General features: G+C 42.0%; 1 protein-coding gene across 3 annotated transcripts; it reads right to left on the reverse strand.

Moving 5' to 3' along the window:
- Positions 1 to 894: 894 nt before the first annotated feature.
- On the reverse strand, positions 895 to 11119 carry spaca6 (sperm acrosome associated 6). Of its 3 annotated transcripts, XM_014156662.3 has the most exons (9): positions 10906 to 11119; positions 10718 to 10804; positions 8918 to 8989; positions 7585 to 7608; positions 7185 to 7262; positions 6405 to 6508; positions 5959 to 6115; positions 5394 to 5577; positions 895 to 4165 (listed from the first exon to the last, which is right to left on the reverse strand). In XM_014156662.3, exons 1-9 carry the CDS (start codon positions 11117 to 11119, stop codon positions 4060 to 4062), a joined length of 1026 nt encoding a protein of 341 aa, XP_014012137.1. In that variant the 3' UTR covers positions 895 to 4059. The 3 variants fall into 3 exon arrangements, 1 of the variants encoding a protein (XP_014012137.1); XR_014380461.1 differs by lacking the exons at positions 5959 to 6115; positions 10718 to 10804; positions 10906 to 11119 and having other exon boundaries at positions 4122 to 4165; positions 8918 to 9106; XR_014380460.1 differs by lacking the exons at positions 5959 to 6115; positions 10718 to 10804; positions 10906 to 11119 and having other exon boundaries at positions 4122 to 4165; positions 6405 to 7608; positions 8918 to 9116.
- Between the last annotated feature and the right edge of the window lie 2357 nt (positions 11120 to 13476).

A 13476-nucleotide genomic window follows, 5' to 3' on the forward strand; every position in this document is an offset into this window, starting at 1 on the left:
ATCACTGATGCACTTGTTAATAAACTCGCTCACCGAATCAGCGTATTCATCAATGTTATTGTCCGACGCTATGCAGAACATATCCCAGTCCACATGATCGAAGCAATCTTGAAGCGTGGAATCCGATTGGTCGGACCAGCGTTGAACAGACCTGAGCACGGACGCTTCCTGTTTAAGTTTCTGTCTATAGGCTGGGAGCAACAAAATGGAGTTGAGGTCAGATTTTCCGAAAGGAGGGAGGGGGAGGGCTTTATATGCGTCGCGAAAGTTAGAATAACAATGATCCGGGGTTTTGCCAGCCCGGGTCGCGCATTCGATATGCTGATAAAATTTAGGGAGCCTTGTTTTCAGGGTCTTCCAAATGGACAATGACCCCAAGCATACTTCCAAAGTTGTGGCAAAATGGCTTAAGGACAACAATGTCAAGGTATTGGAGTGGCCATCACAAATCCCTGACCTCAATCCTATAGAAAATGTGTGGGCTTAATTGAAAAAGTGTGTGCGAGCAAGGAGGCCTACAAACCCGACTCACTTACACCAGCTCTGTCAGGAGGAATGGGCCAAAATTCACTCAACTTATTGTGGGAAGCTTGTGAAATGCTACCCGAAATGTTTGACCCAAGTTAAACAATTTAAAGACAATGCTACCAAATACTAATTGAGTGTATGTAAGCTTCTGACCTACTGCGAATGTGATGAAAGAAATAAAAGCTGAAATAAATCATTCTCTCTACTATTATTCTGACGTTTCACATACTTAAAATAAAGTGGTGATCCTAACTGAGCTAAGACAGGGAATTTTTACTAGGATTAAATGTCAGGAATTATGAAAAATTGAGTTTATGTCAGGCTGTGGGTAACTGGTGCATGGAATCAGGAGCAGGAGAGCAGAGATGAGTGTACAAGGTAATTTATTCCACGAACAGCAACAGTATAAAACAAACACTAAAGGTGCGTGAAATAACCGGTCACTCGTAAATAACAGGCATAATAACGAACCCTGGCAAACAATACCAGCCAACAAGTAACGACCTGAACATTATATACAAACACGCACACAAACATGGGGGAAACAGAGGGTTAACCTGTTAGGGCTAGGGGGCAGTATTGACACGGCCGGATAAAAAACGTACCCGATTTAATCTGGTTACTACTCCTGCCCAGTAACTAGAATATGCATATAATTATTGGCTTTGGATAGAAAACACCCTAAAGTTTCTAAAACTGTTTGAATGGTGTCTGTGAGTATAACAGAACTCAAATGGCAGGCCAAAACCTGAGAAGATTCCATGCAGGAAGTGGCCTGTCTGACAAGTTGTGTTTCATCTTGGCTCTTTTTATTGAAGACTGAGGATCTTTGCTCTAACGTGACACTTCCTACGGCTCCCATAGGCTCTCAGAGCCCGGGAAAAAGCTGAACGATATCGAGGCAGCCTCTGGCTGAAACACATTATCGCTTTTGGCAAGTGGCCGATCAGAGTACTATGGGCTTAGGCGCGTGCCCGAGTCGACCGAATGCTTTATTTTCTTTCGTCTGTTTACCTAAACGCAGATTCCCGGTCGGAATATTATCGCTTTTTTATGAGAAAAATGGCATAAAAATTGATTTTAAACAGCGGTTGACATGCTTCGAAGTACGGTAATGGAATATTTAGACATTTTTTGTCACGAATTGCGCCATGCTCGTCACACTTATTTACCCTTTCGGATAGTGTCTTGAACGCATGAACAAAATGCCGCTGTTTGGATATAACTATGGATTATTTTGAACCAAACCAACATTTGTTATTGAAGTAGAAGTCCTGGGAGTGCATTCTGACGAAGACAGCAAAGGTAATACAATTTTTCTTATAGTAAATCTGACTCTGGTGAGTGCTAAACTTGCTGGGTGTCTAAATAGCTAGCCCTGTGATGCCGGGCTATCTACTGAGAATATTGCAAAATGTGCTTTCACCGAAAAGCTATTTTAAAATCAGACATATCGAGTGCATAGAGGAGTTCTGTATCTATAATTATTAAAACAATTGTTATGCTTTTTGTGAACGTTTATCGTGAGTAATTTAGTAAATTCACCGGCAGTGTTCGGTGGGAATGCTAGTCACATGTTAGTCACATGCTAATGTAAAAAGCTGGTTTTTGATATAAATATGAACTTGATTGAACAAAACATGCATGTATTGTATAACATAATGTCCTAGGGTTGTCATCTGATGAAGATCATCAAAGGTTAGTGCTGCATTTAACTGTGGTTTGGGTTTATGTGACATTATATGCTAGCTTGAAAAATGGGTGTCTGATTATTTCTGGCTGGGTACTCTGCTGACATAATCTAATGTTTTGCTTTCGTTGTAAAGCCTTTTTGAAATCGGACAGTGTGGTTAGATTAACGAGAGTCTTGTCTTTAAAATGGTGTAAAATAGTCATATGTTTGAAAAATTGAAGTTTTTGCATTTTTGAGGTTTTTGAATAACGCGCCACGGGATTACACTGGCTGTTACGTAGGTGGGACGATTTGGTGCCACCTACCCTAGAGAGGTTAAATAATGAACATGTAATTTGGGAATAGAAACCAGGTGTGTAGAATACAAACACAAAACAAATGGAAAATGAAAAGTGGATCGGCGATGGCTAGAAAGCCGGTGACGTCGACCGCCGAACGCCGCCCGAACAAGGAGAGGGACCGACTTCGGCGGAAGTCATGATAGTTTAAATGTTTTTGGCTAAGGTGTATGTAAACTTCCAACTTCAACTGTATATAGTGGACTTCACATTTTGATTTTCATCAAATTTGAGATTCTACCTTGGTTTCTCCATTAACTCCATAAAATCCGGCCGTGATTGAGAGTCCCATAGGGCGGAGCACAATTGGCCCAGCGTCGTCCGGCTTTGGCCGGGCTAGGCCGTCATTGTAAATAAAAATGTGTTCTTAAAACTGACTTGCCTAGTTAAATAAAGGTTAAATAAAACAAAATAAAAAGAGTGTTTGGTCCGGTAGGTGGTCAAAAAGCCACAAACCACAACAGCAAATCATGAAGTGGAAACTTTAATTCCAGGTTTGATAAAATCCAGAATACACTTCGAGCTAGGAGGCCCCTTGATGCATCATCCATTGCCCAGACAACTGAACAACCCATAGGAAAAAAATACACCCTCAGCGCCTGTTAAATGGCTGGGTTAAACGATGAGTCATGTCTGTATATATTTAGACACACACTGAGGGTTTATAACGCCAGTAACGCTCCGCCTCTCCTCAGATCATGTTCCCTCCATCATGGTATGGTCAGTGTCACAATAGTCTCACAACCACCTAGCCAGAATACAGTGAACTTATAATACAGTAATACTCATGAGCCGCATCAAGTTGACAATACTGTAGCATAACTTTGTCTGCCTCACCAGGGCAAAATAAAGTTCTATATTAAACACAATACAATAGATTACTTTGTATTTTCTAAATTGCTTAAACCATTCTTTAGATCTATCTTTTTCAACCAATGAAGGGGTTAATTCATACAATCGTTTTAACCCATCTGTCTGCCACAGTTAATGATCAGTTAACAGTTAACAATCCGTGTATAATCATTTTTTTGTTAGGGTTAGGGTTGAGGGTTAGGGTTGAGGGTTAGGGTTGAGCCGGGATGTGGAAATGAAACTAGGGTTACGGTAAGGGTTGAGGCTAGGTTAGGGTTGAGGTTTGAGGATTTCTTAATTAAAAACGTCACATTATGTATCACATCGAATCTGTCATAACAGTAGGAGTCTTTGAACAAATAAAAATGTGTTGAATCTGTCCCATGAAGCATTCACTGGTCTCACCATGCCACAGTGTGGTGATAATAGTAACCTAATCATTGTCATTATAACAAATAATGTCTTACATCAGGAAAGTAAGGCAACCGATCTTAATGACTCCTGCCTTAAAGCACTGAAGTTACAGATATTAACATGTGCTTATCGCCCTCTAGTGGTGAAATCAGCTAAAGACCGATTACTCTGACCAAACCCAGATATTCTTCACCGTCACAGACAAGGGAATGGATGAGTGTCATCAGACTGTTTTTATTGCAGTAGATATATCTCCCGCACTGGGCACCTTGAATTTGGATCATCTTCAGCTTGCTCCACATCACTCTTCTCCTTCTTTATCGACCACCAGTGCAGAATCCTGTAACAACCAGGTACACAGAGATGAGTTAGTCCAGACGAGAGCTTCTCCATGATATATAAGCCCATGTCTATACCCATGTCTAGACTAGGATATCCCCTTGGTAATATCTGTAATATACACATGACATAATGCATAAATAAAACAGTTCTGGTATGAATGCTGAATTAGGTATGATGGCTATCATATGAGAATAGATATGTGTAATTTTTGAGGGAGAATCTAATATTTTTGGTCCTTTAGGAGCTTTAAGTGGCCATATCTTTTCAGGCCCCAAGAAATTAGATATAGTGTCACAGTTACATAGCAAACATGAACCTGTACTGTTCTGGAAACAAGATATGATAGGATTTGAAACTGCCTGTCCGTATTTGACAGGGACAGCTCTTTCTCTGGTAAAGTCACATTCAGATTCAAACAATCTTTATTGGCAGCATGGCAAAAAAGCAATCCAATGCTGTCAAAGCAACATGGCTTTAATAAAGCAATAAGCCTGAAGAGGCACGGTATGGTGAATATGCCACGGCTAAGGGGTATTAAGGCACTTTCTGCGTTAATAACTGTCTATACTATAGCCTATAGAATATAAATGATTGTCTCCATCTGTGAGGGAGGAGGGATACTAACACAGTCAAAGGTATATGTACAGCTCTGTGTATGTGAGCTGGGACACTGACACAGAGGGTATATCGGGTGTATACAAAAGGTGCTATCTAGAACCTAAAAGGGTTCTGCGGCTGTCCCCATAGGACAGGGCTGTTTTGGGAGTGCACGTTTTGTTTTTTGTCCTAGCACTACACAGCTCATTCAAATAATCAACTAATCATCAAGATTTGATCATTTGAATCAGAAAACCAAATGTGCACAGCTTGGGGTCCCGAGGACCAAATTTGGGAAACGCTGCCTTTGAAAAAACATTTTGTTTCCAGGTTAGAACCGTTTTGGATCCAGGTAGAACCTTATTGGGTTCCACATAGTACCCTTTCCCCAGAGGGTTCTACATGGAACAAAAAATAGTTACTGAAAAAGAAAAGGAGAGCCGCACACTCTAGGAGCAACATCGTTTCGACAGCCAAGCTGTCTTCATCAGGATTTTACCTGGAACCAAAACGTTTTTTTTTATGGGAACAGCCAAAGAACCCTTTTGGAACCCTTTTTTCTAACAGTGTACTTTGTATGTGGGCAGTGAAGGGTATATCTACAGTACTGTACAGCTTTCTTCACTTACCCCAGGGAGAGGAAGAGCAGCAGTAGCAGAGAAGTCAGACAGGCTGTGAGGAGAGAGGGAGGGGGGAGACGGAGGAGAGCGAGGGACCATCCACCAGGCACAGGGACAATTTGACCCCCTGGAAGCAGAGACAGATCAAATATCTCCTGCAGCTCACTGTGGCCTACCACCACCTGGGGGATGACTGGGTCAGAGAGAGAGGGGGGAAGGAGAGATAGAGAGATGAAGAAGAGAGAGAGAGAGAGAGAAATGGACAGAGAGAGAGAGAAGACGGGTGGACAGGGTTGAGGAAGGGAAGGGGGATGGAGAGATGGAGGGAGAGATAGAGATGGTGTAGAGAGAGGTCAGAGACTCAGAGCACAGAGAGATAGAAAGAGGAGATAACAGAGAAAAAGAGAGGGTATACATCGACTATAAAGATATATACAAAGATGTGTGGTGAAGCTCTCTGGCACAAAATGGCCACCGTGCTACACATTGATGGTGAATGGGGAGTCACCACCATACAACACACATAAAGGAATATGGGACTTGAATGAACGTCTCTCTACAACACTATCATCACCTATGAGGTGGTAGTAGAGTCTGACTAAGGAGCGCTGGTCAGAGTAGATCTCACACTGGTATGTACCCTGGTGTCGCAGACCAGCTGAGGGGATAGAGTAGAGCCTGTCAATCCCTACTGTCACCTCCTCAAACTGATCCACCTGCTGGGTCCTGATCTGCAAGTCAGGGGACAACATGACTGCACAATCCTCTGATATTTTCACACTACAAAGGAATCATGTCTAAATGGAAGTTTCAGGAAAAGGGAGGGTTTTATAATATGACTTTAATAATTCAGCTCATCTTTTTGGGAGAGTTTCTCATCTAAAAACATACTTGGGTCCTGATTGTGAGGATTTGTAGTGGGTACTGTATAATGATGGACATGCTAGGGCTAGGCCATTATCTCCAGCATTGGCACTCTAAGGATAGGAGAACTAGCTACATCCCATAACATCCACCAACCTCCTCTGCAAACCTCCAGACCACTTTCATTTCATAAGGCAGGGGAAAGGGGACGTCACACCTCATCTGTGTCCGGTTGTTCTCCAGGACTGTGATGTTCTTTGCTGTAGACACACACACACACACGCACGCACGCACACACACACACACACACACACACACACACACACACACACACACACACACACACACAGTGAAACCCTCTCACCTTGTGGTGAAGCTGTTCTCAGGGGGCAGCAGACAGCGGCAGTCTGAGCCCTCCTAATGATCATATTTAAATACAGCCTCTAGCGGGGTGCACTGAAAGGGATGATATGCTGAACAGTAATTGTGCAGCACTGGGTGGATATGAATACCATGGTGTGTGGGAGGGGACTGTCACCTTACATAAAGAAGCCAAGGATTTAAAGGGTACCTTGGGGAGGCTTTCTGTGCAAAAAATCCTCAGACTTCACTGCTAAGAACATTTCAAGGATGAAAGGCACCAAGTGGATGTTTTCACGAGGGGAAAATGCACTTATGTAACACATAGCCTACACAGACAGAACTACATACACAGTCCTACACAGACAGACCTACAAGGACAGTCCAACACAAACGGACCTGCACAGACAGTCCTGCAGAGACAGTGCTGCACAGACAGTGCTGCACAGACAGTGTTAAGGCGGGTTTAGGATGAAGTCTTTTAACCAGGCATTGGGGAGATGAGGGTATTTGAGTAATGAAACAAATCGGTGTGAATGGTCAATAGATTTGATGTGGTGGTGTTTTATTACTCACTTGGACAGTCAAGTGGGAACTCACAGGAGTCATACTGACAGGTGATACAGTTGTAGACATAACCAGAAGCCTGAAAACCTGAGGAACCCATGGGAGGAAATGCAACACAGCCTATATGTTTCTAGAATAAGGTAGAATAGAAAGGAAATACCAGAGGAATTCAATAGGAAATTAAATATATTTAATACTTCGTATAACATGTCTTAGTATAACTATTTTAACTAACTATTATATTGACAGCAGATGTTACAACTAGCTTGCTATCATAGATTGATTCATAGAATAGTTGGAATCTTTTTAACACGTTGAGGCCATAGCTGAGCAGAGCTACTAAGAGTTCATGAGGTTCAACAGGAAGGTCATGCGAGGAGGAACACTTGAGGAGGAAACAGTCACTCACCACATGGAGGGAAACATCCAGAAGCTGGGTAGAGATAATAGGGGGAAAACCAAAAAAATGACAAGAAAGAAAGAAGAGGCAGAGAAAACTATTTAAACAACAACAACAAGAACATTTTTACTGATGAACATCGACATGACAAGTTGTCTTGACTTGATTGACATGGTTCAGTGTAGAACCAAGTATATCGTTAGACTGATAAAAGTACTATACAGAGCTATACAGAGCCTATACTATACAGAGCCCATACTATACAGAGCCAGTGGTGTAAAGTACTTAAGTAAAAATACTTTAAAGTACTTCCTAAGTATTTTTTGGGGGTATCTGTATTTTACTATTTCTATTTTCCCCAACTTTTACTTTTACTTCACTACATTCCTAAAGATACATTTTCCCTGACACCCAAAAGTACTCGTTACATTTTGACAGGAAAATGGTCTAATTCACACACTTATCACGAGAACATCCCTGGTCATCCCTACTGCCTCTGATCTGGCGGACTCACTAAACACAAATGCTTTTTTGTAAATTATGGAGTGTTGAAGTGTGCCCCTGGCTATCCGTAAAAAAAGTGTTTTTTAATTGTGCTGTCTGGTTTGTTTAATATAAGGAATTTGAAATGGTTTATACTTTTATTTGTAGTTTTGATACTTAAGAACATTTCAGCAATTCCATTTACTTTTGATACTTAAGTATATTTAAAACCAAATACTTTTAGATTTTTACTCAAGTAGTATTTTACTGGGTGACTTTCACTTTTACTTGAGTCATTTTCTATTAAGGTATCTTTACTTTTACTCAAGTATGACAATTGAGAATCTTTTTCCACCACTACAGAGTCCATACTATACAGAGCCCATACTATACAGAGTCCATACTATACAGAGCCCATACTATACAGAGTCCATACTATACAGAGTCCATACTATACAGAGCCCATACTATACAGAGCCCATACTATACAGAGCCCATACTATACAGAGTCCATACTATACAGAGTCCATACTATACAGAGTCCATATTATACATAGTCCATACTATACAGAGTCCATACTATACAGAGTCCATACTATACAGAGCCCATACTATACAGAGCCCATACTATACAGAGCCCATACTATACAGAGTCCATACTATACAGAGTCCATACTATACAGAGCCCATACTATACAGATGACAGGTTGGGAAAAGGTAAGAATGAAGAATTTCTCTGATGCTACTTACCCCATGGCAAGTAACAGAGGTCTGGATATGAAAGAAAGGTTCTGAAATATGGTGTGAGGTAGTAGTGAGGAAAAGGAAATACAAGGGAGAGGAGGGGATCATGTCTCACCTCTAGGCAGTTTGAAGGCAGCCGCAATGAAATTGTCTGCAGCTGTCAGTAACCTCTCGTCATACACTGTGTCTGATGGATAGAGAGAGAAGGAGAGAAAAATATATCTCAATTGCTCCCATGGAAATGTGTGTGTGTGTGTGTGTGTGTGTGTGTGTGTGTGTGTGTGTGTGTGTGTGTGTGTGTGTGTGTGTGTGTGTGTGTGTGTGTGTGTGTGTGTGTCTGTGTGCGTGTGTGTGTCTACAGTAAAGAGTGTCTACAGTGTCCATTTATACCAGAGCTGAACTGATCTTATAGTCTGCTGCTACATCCAGTGTGAAAACATCCAGTGTAAAACACTACCCCCAGTGTAAAACATCCAGTGTAAAACACTGCTCCCAGTGTAAAACAACCAGTGTAAAATACTGCCCCCAGTGTAAAACATCCAGTGTAAAACACTGCCCCCAGTGTAAAACATCCAGTGTAAAATACTGCCCCCAGTGTAAAACATCCAGTGTAAAACACTGCCCCCAGTTTAAAACATCCAGTGTAAAACACTGCTCCCAGTGTAAAACAACCAGTGTAAAACACTGCCCCCAGTGTAAAACATCCAGTGTAAAACACTGCCCCCAGTGTAAAACATCCAGTGTAAAACACTGCTCCCAGTGTAAAACATCCAGTGTAAAACACTGCCCCCAGTTTAAAACATCCAGTGTAAAACACTGCTCCCAGTGTAAAACAACCAGTGTAAAACACTGCCCCCAGTGTAAAACATCCAGTGTAAAACACTGCCCCCAGTTTAAAACATCCAGTGTAAAACACTGCTCCCAGTGTAAAACAACCAGTGTAAAACACTGCCCCCAGTGTAAAACATCCAGTGTAAAACACTGCTCCCAGTGTAAAACATCCAGTGTAAAACACTGCCCCCAGTTTAAAACATCCAGTCTAAAACATCCAGTGTAAAACACTGCCCCCAGTGTAAAACATTCAGTGTAAAACATCCAGTGTTAAACATCCAGTGTAAAACACTACCCCAGTGTAAAACATCCAGTGTAAAACATCCAGTGTAAAACACTACCCCAGTGTAAAACATCCAGTGTAAAACATCCAGTGTAAAACAAGGGAATCAAAAAGCATGGGGAAGTGGGGAAGTTTGAGAGAGAGTTATAAACAGTACATTTACATTTTAGTCATTTAGCCGAAACTCTTATCCAGAGCGACTTACAGTTACAGATGTAGGATTTTAATTTGATCACCCTGTTGCAGGGGAACTTCCCTGCAAAGCATGAAATGTAAAACATGTTGTGTATTTGAGGTTTTAATACTTCTGAAGTTTGCAATTTACACTTTGACATTTCAGACCTGTTTTTACCTTAAGAAAAATATATCAACCCCTACACAAATGTCCATTAATTATGATCCACATACTAATTCACATTTCCTGTTGCTGCAGGATTCTTTTCCTGCTGTAGCAAACTGTCTCAAATAATGATCCTACATCTGTAGAGGATTTATCTTAAGGTAGCTAGGTAAGACAACCACATCTCACAGTCATACCTAGTAATGGTGGTTGTGTGCATCAAATAAAATGTCCATTCCATTCTTGGAAGGCAAAGTATTCTTTCTGATCAAACTTTGAACATTCATGACTGTGATACAGTATGCAGAAAACAAAATCCACAGTAATAATCTAACTCTCTCTCCAAAAACAATTATTTCATGTCGTCTCCCAACACCATTAGCAAACACCATTAGCAGTGAGGAAAGCACATGAGGAAAGGACTATTTTGTTGGGAGTGACGCAGACAGCAGGACTTGTACCATTATTCATCTTCTTGTCAAATTCCTCCGCCATGGGCATGATCTCAGCATTTAGGATGTCCTTCAGCTTCTGATCATAACCTTTCCCTGAGAAATACAAAGTTCGAGTTCTTATCATCTTCTTATTTTATAACCCACCTAGGAAGCCAAATCACAGTGCTTAAATAAAACAGGATCAGTTTTCTCACCAACTCGCCCTGCCTCAATCACTTTCTGGTTGTTATTGAATATATTCCCTAGTTTTTTAAAGCACGAGTCCACATTTCGTATGTTGTATTCGGTGAGGACGTGTCCCCAACACAGACGTATGCTGTCTTCAACCTCCACAAAGCACTGATAGCAGCTAGAAGAGGGGTTGAACAACATGCTGGCATAGAGAACCCACAACCCCCACTTCCACATCTTCAGGATGATGTGCTGTCAGGTGGGAAAAGTTGGTTGAGGTTCCAAAACTTACTGTGGTGTTGAATGTGAATGTATGATGTCATAAAGGATGTCACTGAGATACAAGAAATTCACATAGAATTCTAATTCAGATTCCATGGATATTCCATTTGCATGACACACTAAATGAAATGCCGTGTCTTTGAGCCCATGGTGCTTTGTGCAGAGCAGATGTTCATCTTCACTTGAGGTGTAAGTGTCTTTAAACCACTCCACTTATATCTGACAATGACAGTGTAATACATGTTAAATGCTCTTCCACTTCATGGCTAGGTATAGGAAGAGCACCAAAGCCTTCCCTTTGCCTCAGTTTCCCCACCTTTCTTCTCAGTTCCATTGTCTCTGGTCCCCTCTCTCTGCTACCACAATGCACCAGTTTTACTGCAGAGCAGAGGGATGGAGTGAGAGAGGGAGGGAGGGAGGGAGGGAGGGAGGGAGGGAGGGAGGGAGGGAGGGAGGGGGGGAGGGAGGGAGGGGAAACTAGGGGGGGAGTGAAGAGCGAGTGTAAAATGCTCATGAAACTGTAACAATACAGAGTAGAAGTTTGTCTGTGAAGGAGCCAAAACAATAATGAAAGAAGATAGGCTCACTGGTGGTCTGGAGAGGGAGAGGGAAACAGAAAGGGAAATAAACCCTGAGCAGTGGAGGACACTGAAATCATTGAGATAATGAGTGATGGAAAAAGTGCCAATCCCTAATTAATGAGAGAGAAAGAGAGAGAGATTGAAAAAAGGTTAAAGACATGGAAGAGAGAGAAAAAGAGAGATCACGAGACAACAGAGAGATAAAGGAGAACAGAGAGAGGGAGAGAGACTACCAATCAAGCCCACTGCCTCATCACATCCCATATCCCCTACCCCTCCCCCCACAACCCCCACTCTCCCCATCTCTCTCTCTCTCTCGGTGTGTCTCCATGGTAACCAGACAGGGTGCCTAATACACCAAGTTAATATATTTCCAGTGGCATGGTGAGCTGGGTACTAAAGCATTCATCTGTCTCCACACAGACAAGCTAATCAATATTGGCCAAGAGTCTGCTCCAGGACTGCCAGAGTCAGACAACCAGTCAGGCAGCTTCCCTGGCTTCCCAGCTGGGGAGGGAGGGCCACAAATACATGTGTGTGCCTGTGTGTGTGTGTGTGTGTGTGTGTGTGTGTGTGTGTGTGTGTGTGTGTGTGTGTGTGTGTGTGTGTGTGTGTGTGTGTGTGTGTGTGTGTGTGTGTGTGTGTGTGTGTGTGTGTGTGTGTGTGTGAGACCAACTGGGGACATTGTGTTAGTCCCCACGAGGTAAAATGCTATTTCTAGGGGGTTTAGGGTTAAGGTTAGAATTAGTGTTAGGCTTAGAATTACGTTCAGGGTTAGGGTTAGGAGCTAGGGTTAGGTTTTTGGGTTAAGTTTAGGGTTAAGGTTAGGGTTAGGGTAAGGGTAAGAGTACGGCTTAGGGTTACGGTTAAGTTTAGGGGTTAGGGAAAATAGGATGGTTAGGGTTAGGGTTAGGGTTAGGGTTAGGGTTAGCTGTACAAGACTGTGTGTGTGTGTGTGCCTAGTTGTGTGTGTGTAGCCAACAAGGGCACTTTGATGAATTGACACTTCATGCAGTACAGCTAAATGTTCATTCACTTCTGTTTATTTACATTTAAGGACTGAAATCCTCTCCATTAATATCTAGTGTGTGACTGGGAGATCAGCAGGATGATATTTCTGGATGACTGCATGTTTGTACATTACCAAGATGATAGTCCGGGATATGTTAAATGTGGCTTTGCAGCTGTAGTTAGTGCTTCAGTGCCAGCAGCCACATTAACATGAAGTCTTCAATTAGATGATAACATGTTTTACACCTCTGGAGTCTCTCCCATGCAGATCTGCCAGACATAGCTCATAGCATGCTCCTCTTGACACGTTCACGCAGACTGTCACACCGTTTACAATTCTCTGTCTTTATTTAGGAATTAAGACATACAATTTATACAGTAAAAAATACAGCAACAAAATACAGTAACAGTGTATAAATACTTTATTTCATTTGGATCATTAGCTGTCTTCGAAGATGATAACTTTGACGGGGTCACCACCCTTGGCTGTCTTTTGATTGGCTCCCATGATGGGTTAGAACACAAAGCCAGCCAATAGGGTGGGCCCCCTGAGGTCACAGACAGACATCCTCTTCCACAGGTATTTGTTGTTAAGAGGGAATCACACTTCAGACAAGTACATAAATACCAGAACATTCAGTAGAGTCCTGCAGAATGGATAGGGCTGTGTGTACCATTATCAGATACAAAGACATGGGACATCCAACCACGGTGTCAAAG

This window comes from Salmo salar, chromosome 02, assembly GCF_965601325.2.
Source record: "Salmo salar chromosome 02, fSalSal1, whole genome shotgun sequence".
NCBI lineage: Eukaryota > Metazoa > Chordata > Actinopteri > Salmoniformes > Salmonidae > Salmo > Salmo salar.

Bases quoted from the DNA above. Each gene is read 5' to 3' on its own strand.
- spaca6 (XM_014156662.3), bottom strand. From the start codon at position 11,119: ATGTGGAAGTGGGGGTTGTGGGTTCTCTATGCCAGCATGTTGTTCAAC. The intron at 10,805-10,905 runs GTGAGAAAACTG...TGTATTTCTCAG, and splicing joins GATTGAGGCAGGGCGAGTTG to GGAAAGGTTATGATCAGAAG. The intron at 5,578-5,958 runs GTGATGATAGTG...TCTCTGACCCAG, and splicing joins ACTCTACTACCACCTCATAG to TCATCCCCCAGGTGGTGGTA.